The sequence below is a fragment of the Corvus hawaiiensis genome, chromosome 1 (genome assembly GCF_020740725.1).
Source record: "Corvus hawaiiensis isolate bCorHaw1 chromosome 1, bCorHaw1.pri.cur, whole genome shotgun sequence".
In the NCBI taxonomy this organism is placed as follows: domain Eukaryota; kingdom Metazoa; phylum Chordata; class Aves; order Passeriformes; family Corvidae; genus Corvus; species Corvus hawaiiensis.
In genome coordinates this window covers 62264347-62284166 of record NC_063213.1, presented here as the reverse complement: position 1 = coordinate 62284166, position 19820 = coordinate 62264347, and the positions used below count along the sequence as shown (strand labels likewise).

The 19820-nt window shown below is 36.4% G+C and overlaps 1 protein-coding gene across 5 annotated transcripts in view; it reads left to right on the top strand.

Annotated features, from left to right (window-relative positions):
• The window catches only part of CDKAL1 (CDK5 regulatory subunit associated protein 1 like 1), a 411323-nt gene that overhangs the window by 320530 nt on the left and 70973 nt on the right, over window positions 1-19820 (top strand). For all 5 annotated transcript variants that reach the window (XM_048308004.1, XM_048307996.1, XM_048308011.1 and 2 more), the window contains one exon: window positions 1686-1748. In XM_048308004.1, coding sequence (XP_048163961.1) covers window positions 1686-1748 — 63 coding nt within the window. The remainder of the gene's footprint in view (window positions 1-1685; window positions 1749-19820) is intronic.

Sequence of the window (19820 nt, the reverse complement as noted above, 5' to 3'; positions counted from 1 at the left end):
GCATTTCTTCATGCGCATCTTGAGAAGTTTTAGTTCATGTTTTTCTAGGTTAGGAATTTCCAGCATTTCCCCAGTCAGGAGAGTTTTGGTTTTGTACAAAAAAATAAAACTTTTGTTGAAAGGTAAGAAAGAAACCGTAATGTTTTTATAATAATAAAAAAAGGTGTAAGACTCTGTCAGTGTGTTGTGTAAGGGAAGCCATCTTCAGTCTTCATCTAGTCTAGCTGAGTGTGTAACCAGTATTTTGGCAAGAGTCTGAGGAGGAAAGATGGGTGGTTATTAAAATAATTACAGACAAAATGAATACAAGAAAAATAGTCTTCAGTAACAAAAAGCAAGAGTTGAACTTTTTCTGGATTTTATAGGGTTTTCTTCCTAGAAAGATGAGTGGGGTTTCCATAATCCAAACTCAAGCGTTTTTGTCTTCTTCTTGCATGATGCTACATTAAATTGGGTTTTTTCAAGCGATCTTTTTAGTAATCATTTTGGTATCTCTTTTTAATTTATTATCACATTTCTCCAAATAATTTTTATAGTATTTTAAGTACTTTGACTGTCTACAGCTGTACTACCAGAAAAGAAGCTATTGTAAGTTGCTTAGCGTTTCAGTGAAAATAAAAACTGTGTAAAGAAAGAAAATACATACTTCATTTTGCATGATCAAAAATTACTAAATTGTCCTATAGTTTCCAGAAGTTAAAATAAATGCTACAGTCATGCAGCTGTCTATTTAGTTCCCAGCATGCTGGAAACATAAACAGATCTTTCCGGTTTAGCTGCAAAACAACTTTCACAGAAATGAGGGCTAAATAAAACACTGGTACAGACTACAAGCAAGAAGTTCTTGCAGTTGTCTCCCCTTTACACATTTTCTAACATTCAGTGCTTTGCCTTGCCCAGCTATGAGATAAGTAAACATCAATTTTGACATAATAAAACTTTGAACTGATTTGTGACTCATCCCTGCATTAAAGACAAAGGGTGTTTTTCTCCTCTCCCTGTCCACCCTCCATAGGACACAGCTGAGAAATTCTATTTAACATCAGCTGAAATCACTGAAAGCTCTTTGACTAAATTCAGTAGGAGCTGGATTAGGCAGGTTTTGTCTTTGAACTATGCTCTGAACAGAAGAATTTTTTTTTCCTTTGCCTTGGCATTAAATGACATATCACCTATTAACTTTCCACAATCAAGGCAATGAGAGTATTAGCATCAAAAGAAATCAAAATATAATAGATTATTCTTCTTTAAACAGATTTCCTTTACACCTAATCTCTTAAAAGGCAAGACTACCTGTACATGCTAGAATAGTAGACAAGTCTTTGCAGGATTGTAGCCTGATCTCTAAGTTTTGTGGTATTTCTGTATTCTAAAATATTATTTATGATATATTGTGCAAAACTTAAACCTAATCTGAATTGTTTACACATTCCACTGATGTTCCACAGATTAGTGTTTATTATTTATTAAGGATATTTTCCTCAGTATTGTTAATATATATGTTAATTATTTCCTGTAATATTTAATATCCTTAATCTGCATACACTGCTCTTCATACCTACAGTTTCATTAACAAAGTGGAGAGAGAATGTGTTTGTACCTGCATACAGCTTTTTTAATCAGAAGTCTCTTTCTTTCTCCTGTAACTTTTCTAATATGGCTTATTTATTAATATGCCTTTACAGAAAAAAAAGAGAACGAAGGATCTGTCCCAGCTGTTTCATTCATACAATCCATATGATCATAAGGTAAGAAAAAAATATACTATCTATGTTTGTTGTTACGAAAAATTCCAAATATTTGTGGTAACTATCTTTCTTGTTTAATGCAAAATTGAGAAGAAATGATAAAATTTAAAGTGCTGAGCATGTTACTCAAATTCTGCTGTCACATAAATGTTTCTTTGTTTCTTTAAGCCATGCTTGAAAAGGTGCATTTTCTGCTTTGTGAAACCAATGACTCGAATTAACCTCATAGAAGTATAATTTATAGACTGACACTAAATCCTTCAAAGTGACCATATGTGGTATTGGATTCCCCTCTTTTTTTACTCTCTGTTTAAGAACTGTGTTACTCTAGACTATGTTGCTTAGCCTCTTGTGTCAATTAGGTCCTGAGATACATGATACTAATGAATTATCTATTGATCATGGAAGCATCGTTCGAAGAGGCTGCCATGTGAACAGCCTGGTGGTTGTCTGGGGGAAGAAGTAGAAACACACATCATTATTATAACTTGGTCCTTATTTGTAACATCTGGGAACCCTGGTTTAAAAAAAAAAAAAAGACAGCCCAACTTGTTTATTATATTTCATCCTGTAGGGAATAAAAAAGAAGGTCCTTTCTCTAAGGATATTGCAATGTGAAATTAAAAAAATAAAGTTTTTACAAGATGATTTTGGAGAACCAAGAGACAGAGTTCACAGTATTTCTATGGTAAAACTATGTCATGGGGTTCTTTTAGACGTTATGCAAAAGACAGCATTAAGCAGCAAATTGAGGGAGAGTTAAGTAGGTTTTCTAATATTTTCCTGGAGTTCCTCCTGTCTTTGATGCCTCTGTGGGATATTCTTTTAACAAATGCACAAAACCCTTTAAAAATTTGTCAGCAGTATGAGATGTCTGTCTTTGCTGCTTCTGTTTTGAGAAGTGTGAGGGATTTTGCAAGTGTCCATTAAAACAAAGAAAGATTTGAAACATCTTTATTGTTGTTGTTGTTTAGACATTTCAAAGGAAAGTCCTGAACTCTGTCTCTTCTTTTCCTGGCCATGTACCAAGTGCATTAGAAAACACAGCTAGATTTTATATTTGGGGGAAGAAGGTAGCAGAAATATGTATGTGCATCTACCTTTTTATATGAACATATGCATATACATGCAATATATGTGTGACTACACATATGTCTATAGGAAATAGTGTGTAAATGAATGGATTAAATTTATCAGGCAGGTTGTTGCTGTGAGAGTTCAGTTACCAGCCACTTGAAAATTTAGTTTAAAAAAACCATTGTAAAACAGCAGTTATAGTCTAGAACTTTAATAATTATACCTAATTTCAAGTTAAATTCATCTCTTTGTACTTTTTTTATAAATAACCTCACATTATTTACAAGGATTGGTAAAGTTGATATTAATGGCCTGTGAAAATGGCCTTAATGGAGAAACATGAAGAATAAAGAAAACTAGTGTGATAAGATTTTGAATGGGATTGTTGCTTTTTTGAATCGAAGCATTTTAAGGGAAATGTAATAGTAAGTCAATTAAGATCTAATAAGGAGATGCAACTGATGAACTAGAAACTTTGATATTCCTCTCCGTATCTTAATTCTCCTGTATGAAACAATTTTTATTCATAGGACAAGGAATTTCATTATTCTTTTATTAGCACTTTTTAATGGAACTTGGCCATTTGTAACTCCTGCTGTCTTCCTGCTCATATCCTTTGTGGCATTATATCAAAGTATTCTCAAATGATTTTGGCTGCAGTTGTGAGGACTTCTGCACTCTTTACAAATTAGTCATCAGGCAATGTGGAATTGAATATAAATGCTTAAATATACTTGCTTTTGATCTTTGTTTTAGGACCTTTAATATAGTATTAAAAGTAGCACAATCATTTGATGGGTGATTTTTGTAGCTCCACTCTTTTGTTGCTTCTAAGCACATTCTGTTTATATATCTGAAAGTAAACGTGGAGCGGAAAGGACAAGTGAAAGTTTTTATTAAAATTATGGTCTTTCCTTATTTTCCATTTGACAGTGAAGGTTTTCCCTTCTCCTAACTACTTCCTCTTTGTAGGGGCTGCAACAAGCTCACTGCAGATTCCTTGCTCTGTGCTTTTGATTTCCACCTCAGCTTCCAATTTCACAATTGTTGCAGTCTAGGGGAGGGCTTTTAATTTTTGTATCAAATCTAACATTAGTTGGGAATACAGTTATTTCAATTGGAGGTGTGTATTAGCTTTGCTCTAGTTCTGTTTGATTTACATGGCCAAAGGATTTGAGGGTGGAGGTACATGTTGCTGGCTATTTTGTAGATCATTTTCAGGAAGTGTAAAAAGGAGATTTCATGATGGCTTTGTGAAAGTGTTGGTGATGGAGGATCATGACATGAGTGATTGGAGTTAATGTTTTCCAGGATTATTACTTTGTTGATTAAAATATTTTTCTCTGAGAACCTTTCTAAAATAGAAAGGAGATAAGTTGGTGCTTAGTACCAATAGTTAAAACAGATGTAAAAATCTCATGAACTACAGTGGCTGAAACAGGATTTGCTACAAAGATCTGATAGTACTTCATCTTTTTATGATGGGATATCTCATAGAAAGGAGAAAAAATAATCAGAAAATCAAAAAGTTTTCATTCTTCCATGCTTGCGTTTCACTGACCAAACCAGAAAGGGATGTTTTGATGAAGTAGCCACACTAACCTTACTAACCTTATTACTATTTATGCATGGTCAGGACACCAATAGCTCTTAGAAATAATAGCTGTTCCTGAAAATTCTATTTCAATATGTATTTGCCCATCTAGTGTAACTTACAGCCTCCTGAAAGACATTTAAATGTTTGTGGTTCTTCATTCCCAGATGAAAAGCCAGCGCTTTTATAGAGGCAGAAACAAGGATTTACTTTCCCTTCCCCTTCCAGGTGTTGACTCTTATCTTTTTCCCAGTGAGGCCTTAATTCAGCACCGGAGGCAGAACTTTTAAATTCTTCTGGCTGAAGTGATAGAAAAGCAGAAGATACTCTGTTGATATGAGGGGAGAATTAGCTAAGCTCCTGTATTCTTTACTGCCTAAACAAATATAAGTTACCATCCAGTTGCCCTTCTCATTGCTCAGATGAAGCCATTTAACAGCAGATCTCAAAAATTGCCCTTGGGTTGTATACTTACCCTGTCCAGGGGGGTTTGATCCTGCTCTCTTTAACCTAGTGCCACTGCAGTGCTTTACAGAGCCTCTGACTACAGAACCTGCAGGTCTTTCAGATATTGTGCCACAGACAAAGCTCATTTTAGCATCACTCTTGAATGCCTAGCAAATATATTGAATTCTTGATGTCAGACACATACAAAGAACACTCTTTTCTCAGATTTTTCTTTTGTTGTTATTAAAATAAGTATCTTCTAAAAGTCATTCTTTTCAAAACTAAATAATTACTTAGGAAATGCTGAGGAATATCTTGTTCCAGGTGCATGATTGTCATTTGTTCAAACTTATTTCAGTTAGCAGGTGTAAAAATACGTAACACTCTATTTGTAGTTGAAGCCATTCCTTGTTCTGAAATACATGCTTTTTCCTGTGTTTATGTAGAGTAGGAATATGTACAGTCAGCTTTCTTGAGAGTCAAATTCTGATTGCTGTGTAACTTTTCTCCAGTTAGCAATAGAACAGCACTTCTAATTTTATGTACAGTTTATCTTTTTCTAGGACCATCAGAAAAAGATGATAAAATTGACATCCTCATAAAGCTGTACCAACAACAGCTTTACTGTGTGAAAATTTAAAAGAAGAAAATTGAGGAGCTATATTCTGGCCAGTTTTCTACGAGCTCATTTAATGAAAGATTATGTTTGCATACAAGTAATTTCTGCTGAATGTTTTTTGTCTGTACACTGAGGTTTCACTTTGCACACAGTAAGAATTTTATTCTGTCTGAAGTAGATGTTTAGCTCAGAAATAATGGAATTGGAGCTCTCTCCTAAATGACCCTTGCTCTTTAAAATTTGTGACCCAGTTTTTTCTAAAGCTGTTAAGGTTGTTATAATAGGTTACTTGGTCAAAACAACGGGTTTTATAAGCCTTATAGGAGTTTCAGGATCCAGTATGCATCAAATGTCCAAATTCAGGAGCACAGAGCCCTAATTCCTTTTCTTCTTTTTGTCAGATGAGTTTAAGTATTCATTCTAGCCCTGGAGTGGTTGTTTAAAACTATAATCCTCAATTTATGCTCTGCAGAAGAATGTTTTTACATACTGTAAGCACAGTATAGCAGAACTACTACTCATTTTGTTGCTTTGCCTTCTTGGGAGGATACGCAGGGATACCTTAGGGCATGTCTATACATGCCTCTGGCAGCATGGGGCTGTTACAGTGAGAAATCCCCTGAGAGTTGTGCTTTAAACTCAGCTCTCCGTTTGTTTCTGCCTTTTGCAACCTGAATCTCTTGCTCTACAATAGGGCATGGTCTGTGAAAAAATAAGGTCATGCCTTACAGCATTAGAGATTTATTTTAGCATATACTATGTCCAGCCAAGTGAGAAATAAAGTCAACATTCATGTGATTTGAAAAGAGTTTTTTGAGAGATTTTCTCCCAGACTGAAGGTATGCTCAGGATTAAAAAAAATTAGTTGCTATTTCAAAGTGTGCTGTAATTGATGCAATTCTACTAAAATAATTGTAAAATCTTTAAGCCTTATGCTTTTAAATGTTCTTTATTAAAGTGTTCTGGAAATGTTAAAACACTCAAAAGAGCAAAACCCCTAGACAATTCCTGTGTGTTTGGTAAGTTATATGGACCATTGTATTACAATACACAATTAAGTGACAAAAAATTTTTTTTGGTTTTTGGGGGGTTTTTTTGTCAGCTCTTAGCCTCATAAGCAATTTTGGGAAGCAGGGTGTGATCTCCTGTTGGCTTTGATAAAGGTAGATATCTGCAAAACTCACTCAAGGAACATTAATAACAAGATAATGTAAGGCTATTCTTAAGATACTAATGGCTGCTGCCACTTACAGACCTAAGATGTTTTCAAGCAATTATTTCAATAGTACACAGACCCGATTTTTAATGGAAAATAAATCATTTAGTGTCAGTTTCCTTAAACTGAGGTTTCTTCTGCTGAGTTCTTTAGCTCTCCTGGACAGTTGACACTTTGCATCAGAAATTTCTCAAAAATTAAGCTATCACACATTGAAAGAGGCTGTAAGTAATGAGGGTGTGAAACTATTTTCACAATGAAACAGACAGGAGCCACTATGAAACAGGTGGAATCTCTTTTGGCACTGCCTTTGAAGGCATATCTGTATGCTCTAAGTGGTTTTCATTGACAATAACTCAACATATTAATCATAGCCATGCCCAAGGCTGTGGCATTATCTGGGAATCATCACGGGCACTTGTGTGAAACATAAAATACTTGAAAGCAAGTGTAAAGTGCCATGTGAAGGGTGAGGGTTTTTGGAGTCAGCTGGCTTCTGATTAAAAACCCTGTTAAGTCCTGCATTTTTCCACCTCTGTGCTGTAGCTGGTGGCCTCTGGGAACAATAGGCTGTGTGGAGGGGAATGGAGGGTATGGTGGCAGTACAGAGAGACAGCAGAACTGTCTTCGCCAAGATGAGGACTCTTCAATTCAACAGCAGAGAGAGGGGGAGATGGGAAGTCAATCACTTGAGTTGGGACCCGTTTGCCTACTGATGAGCTGCTTCCTTTCACTTTTTTTTCCTATGTACAGGGACTCCTTCACAAATAAGCCAATTTGAACAAAAGAAATTCTGATGTCTCTTGAAAGAAACCAGTAATTAAAATGCCTGATGTTGGCTAACTTTCTAATGGCAGACAACACCACACTACTCTTGTTAATTAGGTCCTAAAACTTTGTTTTTGAAGATGTGTCTGCACTGTGGGACAGTGTAGTTTCATAAGAGGACATGTAAATTGACATGTTGGATACTTGTAGAGTTGGAAGTGTTGCTATGAGAGTTGCTGGTGAAAGACTAAAATGTAGTTGCAGCACTAAACATGTGGCAGGTGAGATTTACATCTTTCTATGTAGTTCCAGATCTCTCAGACTTTGACATCTTCTGTGTTTGCTGCTGTCATCTTTAATAGCTACTGGCATTAGGAAGTGGGTTTTTACATGTGAGCCATGGCAGCTGGCGTGTTTAAGTAAACCAAGTTTGGATGATTTTTGGAGGCTGGAAATGGGAAATTACAGAACAGCTGAACACCACAAGCAATTCTAACTGTTTTTCCTAAGGACAGTAATGTTTCTCAGTTATTAACTGTGTTTTGTAAGATGTGTGATGGAAGTACTGGGAGTGTGTGTAGGTTTTACTTTTGAGCCAGAAAAAAAGCAGTTCTGAAGTACTGTGTCAGCCTTTAGATTTTTTAGGTAATTACTTGGGTATATGATTCTGTAAAATAACAAAAATCCTTTTAACCTGCTTTCCATTTATTCTAGGAACTTCATTGTACTAAATTGTAAGGCAACTGTGATGTTGCAATGCCTGTGATATAAGCCATGATCTGAATTTTCTAAAGGAGGTGCTCTGAATTGTTTTGTAAGATGAAAAGGTTTTTTAGGTTATTGCTGAAAAGGGCCAGAGCCTTTTGCTATCTCCTGCCTTGAAATAGATTTTGGGTTTAATTTAATATCTCAGATGTCAGATATGACCGCTTTTTATGGAAATACTCGTATTGTAACCTACTTACATTCTTCTCTGTTCCCTTCCCTCATGTTCAGAGCTGCTTTTTGGAGGAGGTTACATAAAGCTGTTTTGTGCTCTTGATATGATGTGAGGCTTCAAAGAAGACTACTGAAAGAGAAAAGCAATTTCCATTTGGAAGAGCCGTGCAGTGGCCTTGTGCTAACGGCACACTTGAACATTACTTGATGATAGTGAAGAAAATCTAATTGCTTCAAAAGCTCCTGCTTATTCTTGACTTAACTCTAAGCTACATTGAAGTTTGTGCCATCTGTAACACAGAGCAAGCTAATACAGAGATAGTTTAGAAAGGGCTGTTCATATACCAGGAATTGTTTCAGGGTTTATAGAAAATAGGCAAAGAAACAAGGCAAGCACTGCAACAAAAGGGCTTACTTCTCCATTGTATATGCTATAGAAAAATACGTATTTCCTGTGTCTTAATTCTGTACCTGAAGTGTTGAGATAAAAGAATTGCAGTCTTATTTGAAGTGTATACTGCATCCAGAAAATCAAAAAACAAAGAACCCAATTCCTGAATTTGCTGCTCTAAAAACAACGCTTTGTTGGTTGATTTTGCTTTACACAAAATCTAGAATATTTGCAGACAAGTATATGTGGTTAATATTTTGGTTAAAACCATGTTTAATGCTAGTAACTTTTACTGTAGTTGGATATTTAAAGCATCTAACCCTGTCTGATGCTAGCTGAATTGTTTGAGGTTGTTAGCTCTATTCCAGAAGGGAGGCTTTTCCTGTTACAGGATAGAGAGGTATTTTTTCTATCTTTTTAAAATGACCTTTCAAAAAATTGTTTAACAATAGTCTGTTAAATCATATTTGCATCTATACACAAAGGTGCTATATGTTGATGTATGTGCTTAGATGTCAAACAAGGTTTCACAGGTACCAATGTATTATTGAAATATCTTCATTAGTGATCTTGAGAACAGTTTTAATAAATGAACTTATGAAATCCACATATATCCCCCACCCCATGTAAAAACATGTATACACTTTTTAAGTTAAAAAATCATTAAAATAGTGGTTATTTACTTCACAGTTTTTTCTCCTTTGTGCAGCATGCAAATGCTACCTGGTACAGTAGATTGCCTGAAATAAGGATATTCTACCTGAAAAAAAATTAAAATGTAAAATGAGAGACAAGTTTTACAATGATATTAAATATCTGCCATATGAGCTCAAGTAAAACAAATTCTTTGATGCACATTAATCCACTTGTTATTTTCTGGAGGAAGACATTACCTTTTGCTGCATGTCTTGTATCATTTATGTACCTTGTCCATCATTGAGTGATCTGATACTGAGACAAAAAATACTAAAAAGGAAGGTATTTTAGGGTTTTTCAAATTAGTTGCTAGAAAACCTTGACATCACAAAAAATAAACAGGCTTGACCCTGTTAGAGCTTTTTTAAGCTTGTGCTAGCTTCAATCTTGTGCTAGCAATGTGATGGAGTGTATAACTAGCAGTTCTATGGGCATTTCTAGTTCAGGTATCTTTCCTTCTCTATTCCTTAACACTTCATTTGACCTGTATCTCTCTGTGACTGTGCAGTTTGTAGTGGACTGGATTTCCTAGTTATCTCCCACTTTCTTCCATTTCCAACCCCTCCCTGTTTATTCTGTTGCCATTTCTCCCCTCAAAAACTTTTTCCTCTATGTATTCTACCTTCTTTTTTACTGTTCCTTTCTATCTATTCTTCCTTTAATATCTTCTTCAGATATTAATGTTGCATTCTTGCTCTATTCTATTCACCTGCCCTTCTGTTTTTCTTGATTTTTTTTTTTCTTCTTTATGGAGCCCCTTAGTTCTAAGCTGTACTTTGTCTGTCATGGCATTTGAGTGGCTGTGGGAGGGGAAGGCATCAGTGCATCAAGTGTAGCACTGCATGAGCACAATGTTGTGGAAACCCATCCACAGAGGTGGTAGTAAAGTTCTTCGTTATTTAAACTTTGCTATCGATGTAAGTATTCATATGACCAAGCTCTTGAACTTGCTTGCTTTTAACTAAGCACTTATCAAGAGACCCACGTAGATAGATAGATAACAATAGATCTGATAACTGTCTTTATGTTCTGATCCCTATTTTCTCACTGGAAAACTGTGTACTTTGTTAATTTGATATAGTATTTAAGATTTTAGATGTTAATCAAGTAGGCATCACTACTTTTATTACTGGAATATTTTGAGTAGTTGTCTGGTACCCCAAATCTTGGGTAAGATTTTTACTTTCTTTCATGGAGTAAAGATACTCCATTTATTTTTCTTCCTCCTTATTCTGGTTTTAAATCGTATTTTATTGACCCTTTGACATAAAGCTGTGAAGGAGGTGTGTATTTTCTGGCTTTGTGTCTGATAATGAAGTACGTTCTTCTGCAGAGACTTGCATATGTGCACATACACACATGCATGAAACCCCATAATTAACAAAACCTTTGATTTGAGATTGATTCCAAGTATCTTCCAGAAACAATCTGGTATATTTTGCATAAGTCACACAAGGATAGGACCACATTTTTCCCAATTTGTAATAAGTCAGCACTGGCTACTATTCCATCTTTTGCTGTCATTTAAACTCTTGGAACTAGAAATGCTCCATTAGTTTTTATTTTGTAATAATTTCCTCTCTGTACTATATTCCACTTAAAAGCATGAAGAGAGGTTAGTTATTATACAGTTGAAAAGACAAGTTCTCAGTAAAGTGGCCACGTAAAACAATAGATATGATTTGGGCATTAGATTGCTCTACACAGGAAACTAATTCTCCTGCTGTCTCTCCACGCAGTGCAGTTTGACCACTCTCAGCATGAGCTCAAGAGCTCTGCTTTGAAGGGCAGCTGGAGGAAGAGTCTCAGAATCTGCCAGCAAACCATGTGGATTTTCCATGCATAATCTAGGTGATTGTCCTAGCTGTGTGTGGAATTTAGGGGTCTCTCAAATGTGTCGGTGGTTTTGCACTCGGTGTGCCTGTGTCGGAGGGAAACTCTCATGATCTTAGGGGACAGAGTGATTGTATTTAGATGTAACTAGAAAAGCATCCTGTGGCTTCTACCAATTGCTCATCCTTTCTGAGAATTGTGGGATGAGTGCTAGAGGATGTCAGTGTTCTGATTACACTGTATGCACGTTTACAGCAAAATTAGCAACATTAAGTTAAATGTCCCAGATACTAACATTTACTACTTGAGTGAATTACAGTAGGCTTGAAAGACTTTCAAACCTTGGGCAAGGATGGAGACTCCGAGTCAGCAGACTTTGAGTTCAGCCTGCAGTGTGTACATACTATGGAGGCTTGGGTCCCAGTTCAGGGCAAAAGAAGCATCTTAAACATACAATTCAATTTCAGCTGTACTTCAGCTTTAGTGTATCAGAAGGAAGGAGTGGTGCTGTCAGTAGGAAGAGAGGTATAAACTTGGATTTTTTTATAATTGTGCCTTAACAAAGCCTTTTTCATTACTTTAATATGATATGCTCTTCATATAATTTTTTTCTCTGCATTCTGGTATTTTGTGAACGTAGGAGACTTTTCATCCAAAAAACTGTACCCATCCAAAGAGAGATAAAAGAAACTACATTCTTCCATGCATTTTTTGAGGGAAAGGCTCCAGTATGAGGGGCTTGTATGGTGCCATCTTCTCTGGAATTTTCTTGTCATTTCAAATTTTCATGAGATTCCAACATCCAAAAAATCATCTTTCCAAGACACTGTAGATTCTTCCTATGATTCTAGAAACTACCTGTCTTTGATTTGTATTATGTGAAGTATGAGGTGGTTGTGGGGCTAATGGGGAATTTAAGGTTTGGTATCTCATAATCATCAGAATAAAAATGGGGGGTTACATCTCCTTAAAGGAACAAAAGCATTACATTTCTTCATGATAAATGTGGAATTTTGTAATATCCCTGAAAGCAAGTAAGAAGCTGATCTTGAAAGATGACAGTTTATATAAATGCTGCTCTAGGTCATGTTTAATTTTTCTTTCACCTGTTTCTCATGCAGTCATGACAGCCATACCTAGTCTCCAAGCCTTATAGAAAACGATATGGATATGCAAGTAGTTTATGCAAGTCTTTAAAACAGAATGTGAGATTTATTTTTTTTACAAAATATATTTCTGTGAAATTTGATACATTTGATATATTGGATATATTCTCTTATGCAACACACGTAAGAGAAGTGTTGTGATAAAACACTTCATGCTGCAAATATAAGCAGTCATGCTAACAAATCCTTTATTTCATACTGTCATGCTAGTTCCAGGAAAAAACACCTATGTGTTGTTATTGCTGCTTATTTTTACATCTTCTTTAATATTGACAACATCATTTATGAAGTATGTGAATGGTGAATTGTGCTTCTTCATGCCTTTTATTTTTACAGGGTAATTTTTTAAATGCTAGGCCTGCTTGGTATAAAACCTTATAAGATGTAAGCCATCACTGTTTTCCATTGCAAACCCCAACCTTGTTTTCTGTATAACATTTGCAGAAAATGTGTAATATAAAGCTAAAAACGTGAACCATTTGTAAGTCCTGTGTGGAAGCAGATATTAAATACCAATTCACGTGTCAGACAGACAGTGGCAGCTGCTTTGTTTATGTATGGCACGATCCCATATTAAATCAAATGGCAAGTGCACAGTTTGACAGATACTGTCATCAGTGCAAACATTATTAAACTCATTAAAGACGTAGCTTTTAATTTTTTATTTAAAGTACATATATTTGGCTTGCAGAGCCTTTCCCAGTCAGAGCCTCCAGCCCCATGTACTAATTCTGCATTTTTTTTGCCTAACAAAGCCTACTGTGTTTCTGGCTGTTCCTTAGGGGCAGTGCCTTGATGTTTATGGCTTCCCCTGGACATCATGCGTTAGGATCTGTGACCAGAAATTCCAATTGAGAGCACATTGCTCAGGATAGCACTCAGTGGTCTTTTCATTTTGATTGATGGCTCTGGTTTTGCACCATCTGGCTTCTGATAGGCTGCATTAATCATATTCCGAACGAAGAAAATTTAGACAGGATTTTTTAATGATGTATGTTGAAAAGTGCATGACTGTATGTGTTTGTGTATTTAATTCCTATAAGTTCCAGTCATACGAAAGAGAGCAACAAGCCTCTCATGCAGATTGTGTTGAGTTACATAGGTCTCCAAATAAATCTCTACTTATGAATACCCATATTTCAATTTAACTCCTAGTTTTAACTTTTTTTTTTTTTTTTTCTATCATCTGTTTATAGTCACTGCCTTATGGTGATGTTTTTTACAATTATGTTTGGTTAGGAACAATGGACTTGTCTAAAGCATTTGAATTGCATCTCAGGTGTTTTAAGTAAATCTTAAAATTTCTTTCTGCTGCTTTGATGATATGCTGCAGTTCCTTGTTTCTTTGTAAACATAGCATGAGATCAAAGAATCACAGAATATTCTGAGTTTGAAGGGACCCACAAGGACCATAGAGTCCAACTCTTAAGTGAATGGCCTGTATGGGGATTGAACTTGCACCCTTGGCGTTATTAGCACCATGCTCTGGAACAGAATGTCATCAGGTTTTAAATTCTGTATGTGTAGAACATCTTAAAATTGTCCTATTTAAATTCACATCCTAGGGGAAAAAATAGTAACCTGAATTATAGGTGCAATATATAAAAGTCAGTAACTGGCCATATTTGAAAGCTTCTGAGAGAGTTTTACAATAGCATATTTAGGGTACTGTTTTGGTGGATTAGCAAAATTAAATCTCCCAATATGCAACTAAACAGCCAACATGCAGTTGTTCAGTGTTCCAGATTTTATTTGGTTTTCTAATTTACAAGCAATTATCTATACTCCTTCTCATTAGGTTGCTTTCATTCTGTCATAGTTTACAATTTAACTTAATGCGAAAATTTGGCCTATGTTATATACTCTGTGACATTGAAGCAATGAGCTAGTCGTTAGGTTTCAGAAGCTGCTTAATCTTCACCATTTAAAGTTTCAAAGACCACAGGATGAGAAGCTGCCCAGAACTCCTTTGCACCTATGGATCTAACACTCCATGAAATGATGGCCTGACAGCAATGCTTTATACTCTTAATTAGAAATCAAGTGAGTGCTGTTGCTCTATCCCCAGATCCAACATTTTCAGGTCACACTGGGGTGTGCTTTCTGAGGCATTCCTCTCCAGTCAAATGCTGTGGAAGTACCACAGCCACCAGTTTTTGACTGTAAGCTATGAATTGAATTATGGGGGGGGGGGGGGGGTGTTTTAATTTTTTTGTCCCATTTTCTTTCACTTTTCCTCATGTAGTCTCATTCCTAGAGCTTGCAGGTACTATGGTATCTCTTACATATATATATATATGTATGTATGTATATATATACACACACACACGTATCTATTATCCCTCTGCTTTCCATGTGAAAATAATACCTTAAGAGAATGAGGTATGGAAGAATTCCATGTGTAACTTATAGCAGGAAGATGGAGCAACATTCATCCATAACACCAACTAAAGCAAAATTTCCTGTTCTAACTTTATTTCTGCCAGGCTTGATGATGCCTCTCTGTAATGCAGTTCTGTGCTTGCTGCACGAGCTCTGGCGTGCCCTCGATCAGAGAGAGTCCAGCTGCATTACTTCTGTGCATCGCAGAAGCGACCTCGGCATCAGGAAAGGCGCTGGCTGGGCATGTTCGCTGGCTTCTTTGCAGAGGAGACACGGCAGGAGCCGATGATACAGGCTCACGTTAGCTCGGAGATAAAGGAACAGAGAGGGGGTTCTGGTCTGGCTCCTAACAGGTTTATTATCTCGCAACCAGAACATGGTGACAATCTTAATCTGGGATTCCCCGAGAGGCTTTTCCCTCAGTTTTATAGGGAGTTTGAAAACCGGGGGGAAAGGGGGAAACAACCAATGAGTTACAAGCCAGGGGGAGGATACAATTTAACAAGAACCACTGGGGGAAACCGAGAGGCGGGAGTTATTACAAAGAACCAGTGAACAACCGAGTAACTGAGAATTTTCCTGAACAGGGGGAGGCGGCTTGGACCCGGGTGGGGCCCGGGGGGGGTGCAGCTTAGGCTTCTGAGCCGCCCATTGACCCACTCCCTGAGCCTGCCTCTTCGGGAAACTCAATCCAGGGGATGGGCTGGGATTGATCGGCATCACGCTGCCCCAGCCCCGCAGTGGGCTGGGTCATAGCAACATCTCTGTGGAGTAGATGAGGTTTCTTTTGAGGTATCTGGCATGAATTCTTCTAATTTAAAACTGTTCTTAGGGTTCAAGCTAACAGCATGTTAGAATGTTGTTTGACATACTATAGTAAGAGACAGTTTTTGAGAAAGATTTTAGAAAATTCAATTGCTGTATTTAATAAAGATCTAAGGCTTTCTAAGGTGTAGCACTGTGCAGATGCTGAGAACACCCTGTCTCACATTTGCTCATTTCCAGTTTTCTGCAAAACTCTACTTTTTCTGTTGTCTCCCTCTAATGTGTTCGTGTGTTCTTGTACATTTATTTTAAAAACAAGGCTTGTCTTTTTTTTTACAGTCTCACAGCTTTTTAAAATACACATATGGGGTTGAGAGAACCATAATTCATCGATAATCTGTGTTGAATTAAGTATTGATGCTGAAAATTAGGATAAAGAAAACCTGCTTAATCATTATTACTAAAGTATTATTACAAAATCTTCATTTGCTTGACAGGGAGGATTTTTTAAAAATCTTCATGGCCACGTTTCTGACCAGCCTATGCCCAGTGTTGAATTACATTTCTCTAATAAATCAACAACTGATCTTGAGAATTTTGCTGTGGTCTCACAGATACAGAACTCCCACCTTATTTTGCCTGAATCATTGTAACTAAAGTTCACCTCAGAGACATTATGGAAGTTAAAAAGTTAAAGTCTTGCCAGCAGGCATAATCAGTATCTTCTCCTAAGATGTTCATAAAAGCCTGGATCCTCAAGCTTGGAAGAAGCCTTCGGTATGCATACTCCCTGGTGTTCTCATTACCCAACTTCCAGCTTGGTATAGCAGCATCACTGTACAGGCTTGTGGAAGCTGGAGCCACCCAACACACTGCTGATAACAAAGGTCTGCAGTGAAAAGGACAGTTGCTCATAGCAGCATTCTGAAAGGATCCTCTGAGCTTTGTCAGATATGAGCAAGACAGTCTGTGTTGCAGAATGCAAGATGTTCTGCATTAGACTTCAAAACATGGAGCTAAAGGTAAAATATATATGCCAGTGTCTTCCTGAGAATGGAAAAAGCATTGATATTGTCATTCAAACACTGGGATTTAGTGTCAAAGGGTGAGTTCAGAGCCTTCAGGATGGTTGATAGAAATCCCTAACAAGTGAAACATTTATATGGTAATCGTCTTTCATCTCTTTCCAAGTTTATATATGCCACCTTAGGAAAGCAGCCCACAACAACTTGTCATACAGATTACGGGTGTTTTCAACTTTCAGGAAGCAGCTCAATATGAAGAAACATTGTATTACCATATTTTCTGAAATGCAAGACCGGCTTTTTCAGCTAAACAGCTCCAGTCAATCTTATCTTAGTCCATGCAGGTTTAATGACTTAGCTTCCTGAAGTCAGTGCAGTCAATTAATTCTGTAGAAATAGGCCTTGCGTTGCTGTAGTGATGCTGCCTGTGCTCTTACGGCCACTGTGATTTTTGTTTCCCTTTCAATAGGGAGGATGGAGGAATTTGAATTTTGGGTTGTATTTTTGGGTTGAATTTTTGCTATGTTCTTTTTTAATTTTATTGTCCCTCCCTATGTTGAAAGAAATGTAAGGGGTAAATAAATACTCTAAAATCTGTTAAGTTTTACCTGCTTCTATGCATATTCCATTCTTTATAAAGCTTTCCAGTAACAAATCAGCAAATGGGATGACTTTTAATGAAGTCCTTTCCAGGGACATTTAAGATAGTTTTATCTGATTTTGCTCTTGCTCTGGTTATTAACAATTTTTTATCAAAAACTAATGTAAATTTATTTTAGGATGTTTGGATTTGGAAAACAGGTATCATTGGTACTTTTTTTTTAAAATTTCTGCATGTTTGTATTTAAAAATCAACAGCATTTGAATGAATTTGATATAAAAATCTGGGAAATCATACATACGAAGGTTTTCTAAATTATTTCAAAGGGTTCTCCCTTCCTTGAAACTACATACAGGTTTTTGATACTTTTAAACTAACTCCTTTATAAATACTGGCTTTGAGTGCTTCCTTTTCTTGGGATGCATGTAGTTTTAAGGGGAGGGGAAGTTCTGTATAGATTGGATTCCAAGGGTATGTAGTATAGAAGAAATGGTTGGCAACTGTGCACACTCTGCAAGCTCAGTATGTCCGGTAAGAAATTGGGTCTGTACATCAAAACAGTTTGTGGAAGTATGGAAAGCAAAACTACTTAATGTAAACAGCCTTTGTAATGCCTCATCTCTACATCAAAGTAATGGAGTTATTCATATTGGAAGTAGGATAATGTAACTGCCAAGAAAGCTATTTTGTCTTTAGTGGTAGATAATAGGCCACTGTATCACATACATATACGTCATTTCTGTGGAGAATGCTCTCCAAATTATCTTTAGAAAGAGCACTGCTGGGCCTTGATTTATCTTTTTCCTTTTCCTGATTCTGAGAACATAATTCCACAAAAATAAAAACATAGAGCCAATGAGAAGAGAAAGTTAATTGCCAATATCTTTGTGTGTATTGTCACGGCAGTTGTGATTTTTGAGGAACACTCACCTCTTTCACAATCTTTCAAAATCCCAGTTCCACTGAAATGCTTGAAATGAGGTATCAGCATATTTTCTTCTGGAACGTAAGATAGCTTTTGATTCTAAGCTAAAGCCTATAAATTATCCAGAATCAAAAATTGCTAGCAGCTTATTTATGGGGGAAAAAGGAATTTGCATCTCATAGGAAAAATAACAGGCATATGAGGATGGATGAGTGTATGGAGAAGACTTGGCTGACATGTATTTGTGTGTGTAAGTCAAATACCAGTCCAAAGTTACTGTTCTGCTGCGTTTCCTCAGCAGTGAACAACAAAGTGACAACTGCTGTATTACTCATGCACCATCTGTCTTGTGAACCCTGCCATTCTGTTCTTGCCTGGATATGATAAATTTTACCTTATTTTCCCAAGAAAATAAAAATAGTATTTAATCTGCAGTTCAAAAGCTGGATCAATTCCAAGTGAGGCCCTGTTAGTAGTGATATCCCTTGTCTCTGGGGGTGTAAATTTGGGCTTACACCTAAGTGTGTGTATATAAATATTACAGATTTATTGCTGCTTGTGCTGTGCTATGCCACAAATACAAGTCTGTATACAAACATGCTATATAACAACAAATCTTTTTAACAATTACAGTAATTTGTATCCACAATAAAATAATTATTTTACAACTGAAGACTTTGAAGGTATTCTAATGGTCGGGGAGAGGGATTAAGGTGCATTTCTGTTTGGTTTCGTATTTTAAACACTTTGCTGGTGGTATGCTGTAAGCAGTGTCTTTTAGGTTTTTTGTTTTTTTTTTATTTTAATTTCATCGTGGTGAGATTTGGAATTACTGGATAATTTTTCAAATGCAACCTTTCCATTTTCTTCCAAATAAACAAAATTCATCTAGGGTGGATTTTTTTTTCCAGAATTCCTAGTGAAATAGTGTTTATGTGACTATCTTGCTGCTGCTTTTTCCACTTTCAAACATTTTCGTCATCTTCAGTTGTGTTAAGGTGTAACTGTACTCGTGCTCTCAGCCCCTGAATTATTATGCTGCACCACTTCCACAGTTAAATACACTGGACAGCAGCAAAAGTACCTGAAAGCCAGCTGGCTCCGTGCATGGCTTTGTCCTATGAGGGGCCTAATGAATAGCCACTTAAAAATTGTACCAAAGATCTGCTCATGTCTCTGCAGAAACTTGAAGCACCTGCTTCATCTTTTAATTTAAGCGTTTTTATAAAGTCTGCATATTCATAGTCTTTCTGTCAGAGATACAGGATTTCCAGCATTAATTAAAAATTAAACTGTGCCTTGAGAAAAGGTGACCTCATGTAAAAGACTAAATTATTTTCAAACACTCTATTTTAAGAAAGTGATATCCACACTGCAAGCATTTGCAGCGAGCACGCATAATGAGAGCAGTGTGCGAAGCCATGAATGCCAATTGCTTGGGTTTATGTAACAAATGAGAGCAAACTGTGTCTTAAAAACTGAACACAAACTATCATATGGAATTAGAAGATGGGACATTCTTATCTTCATGACTTCTATCAGTTACTTAGAATTTTTTTCTGGAAATTTTGTGAATACATTTTCATCTTGAAACTGTCTGTTTAGTATCACTGCTTTTCTTACACAAG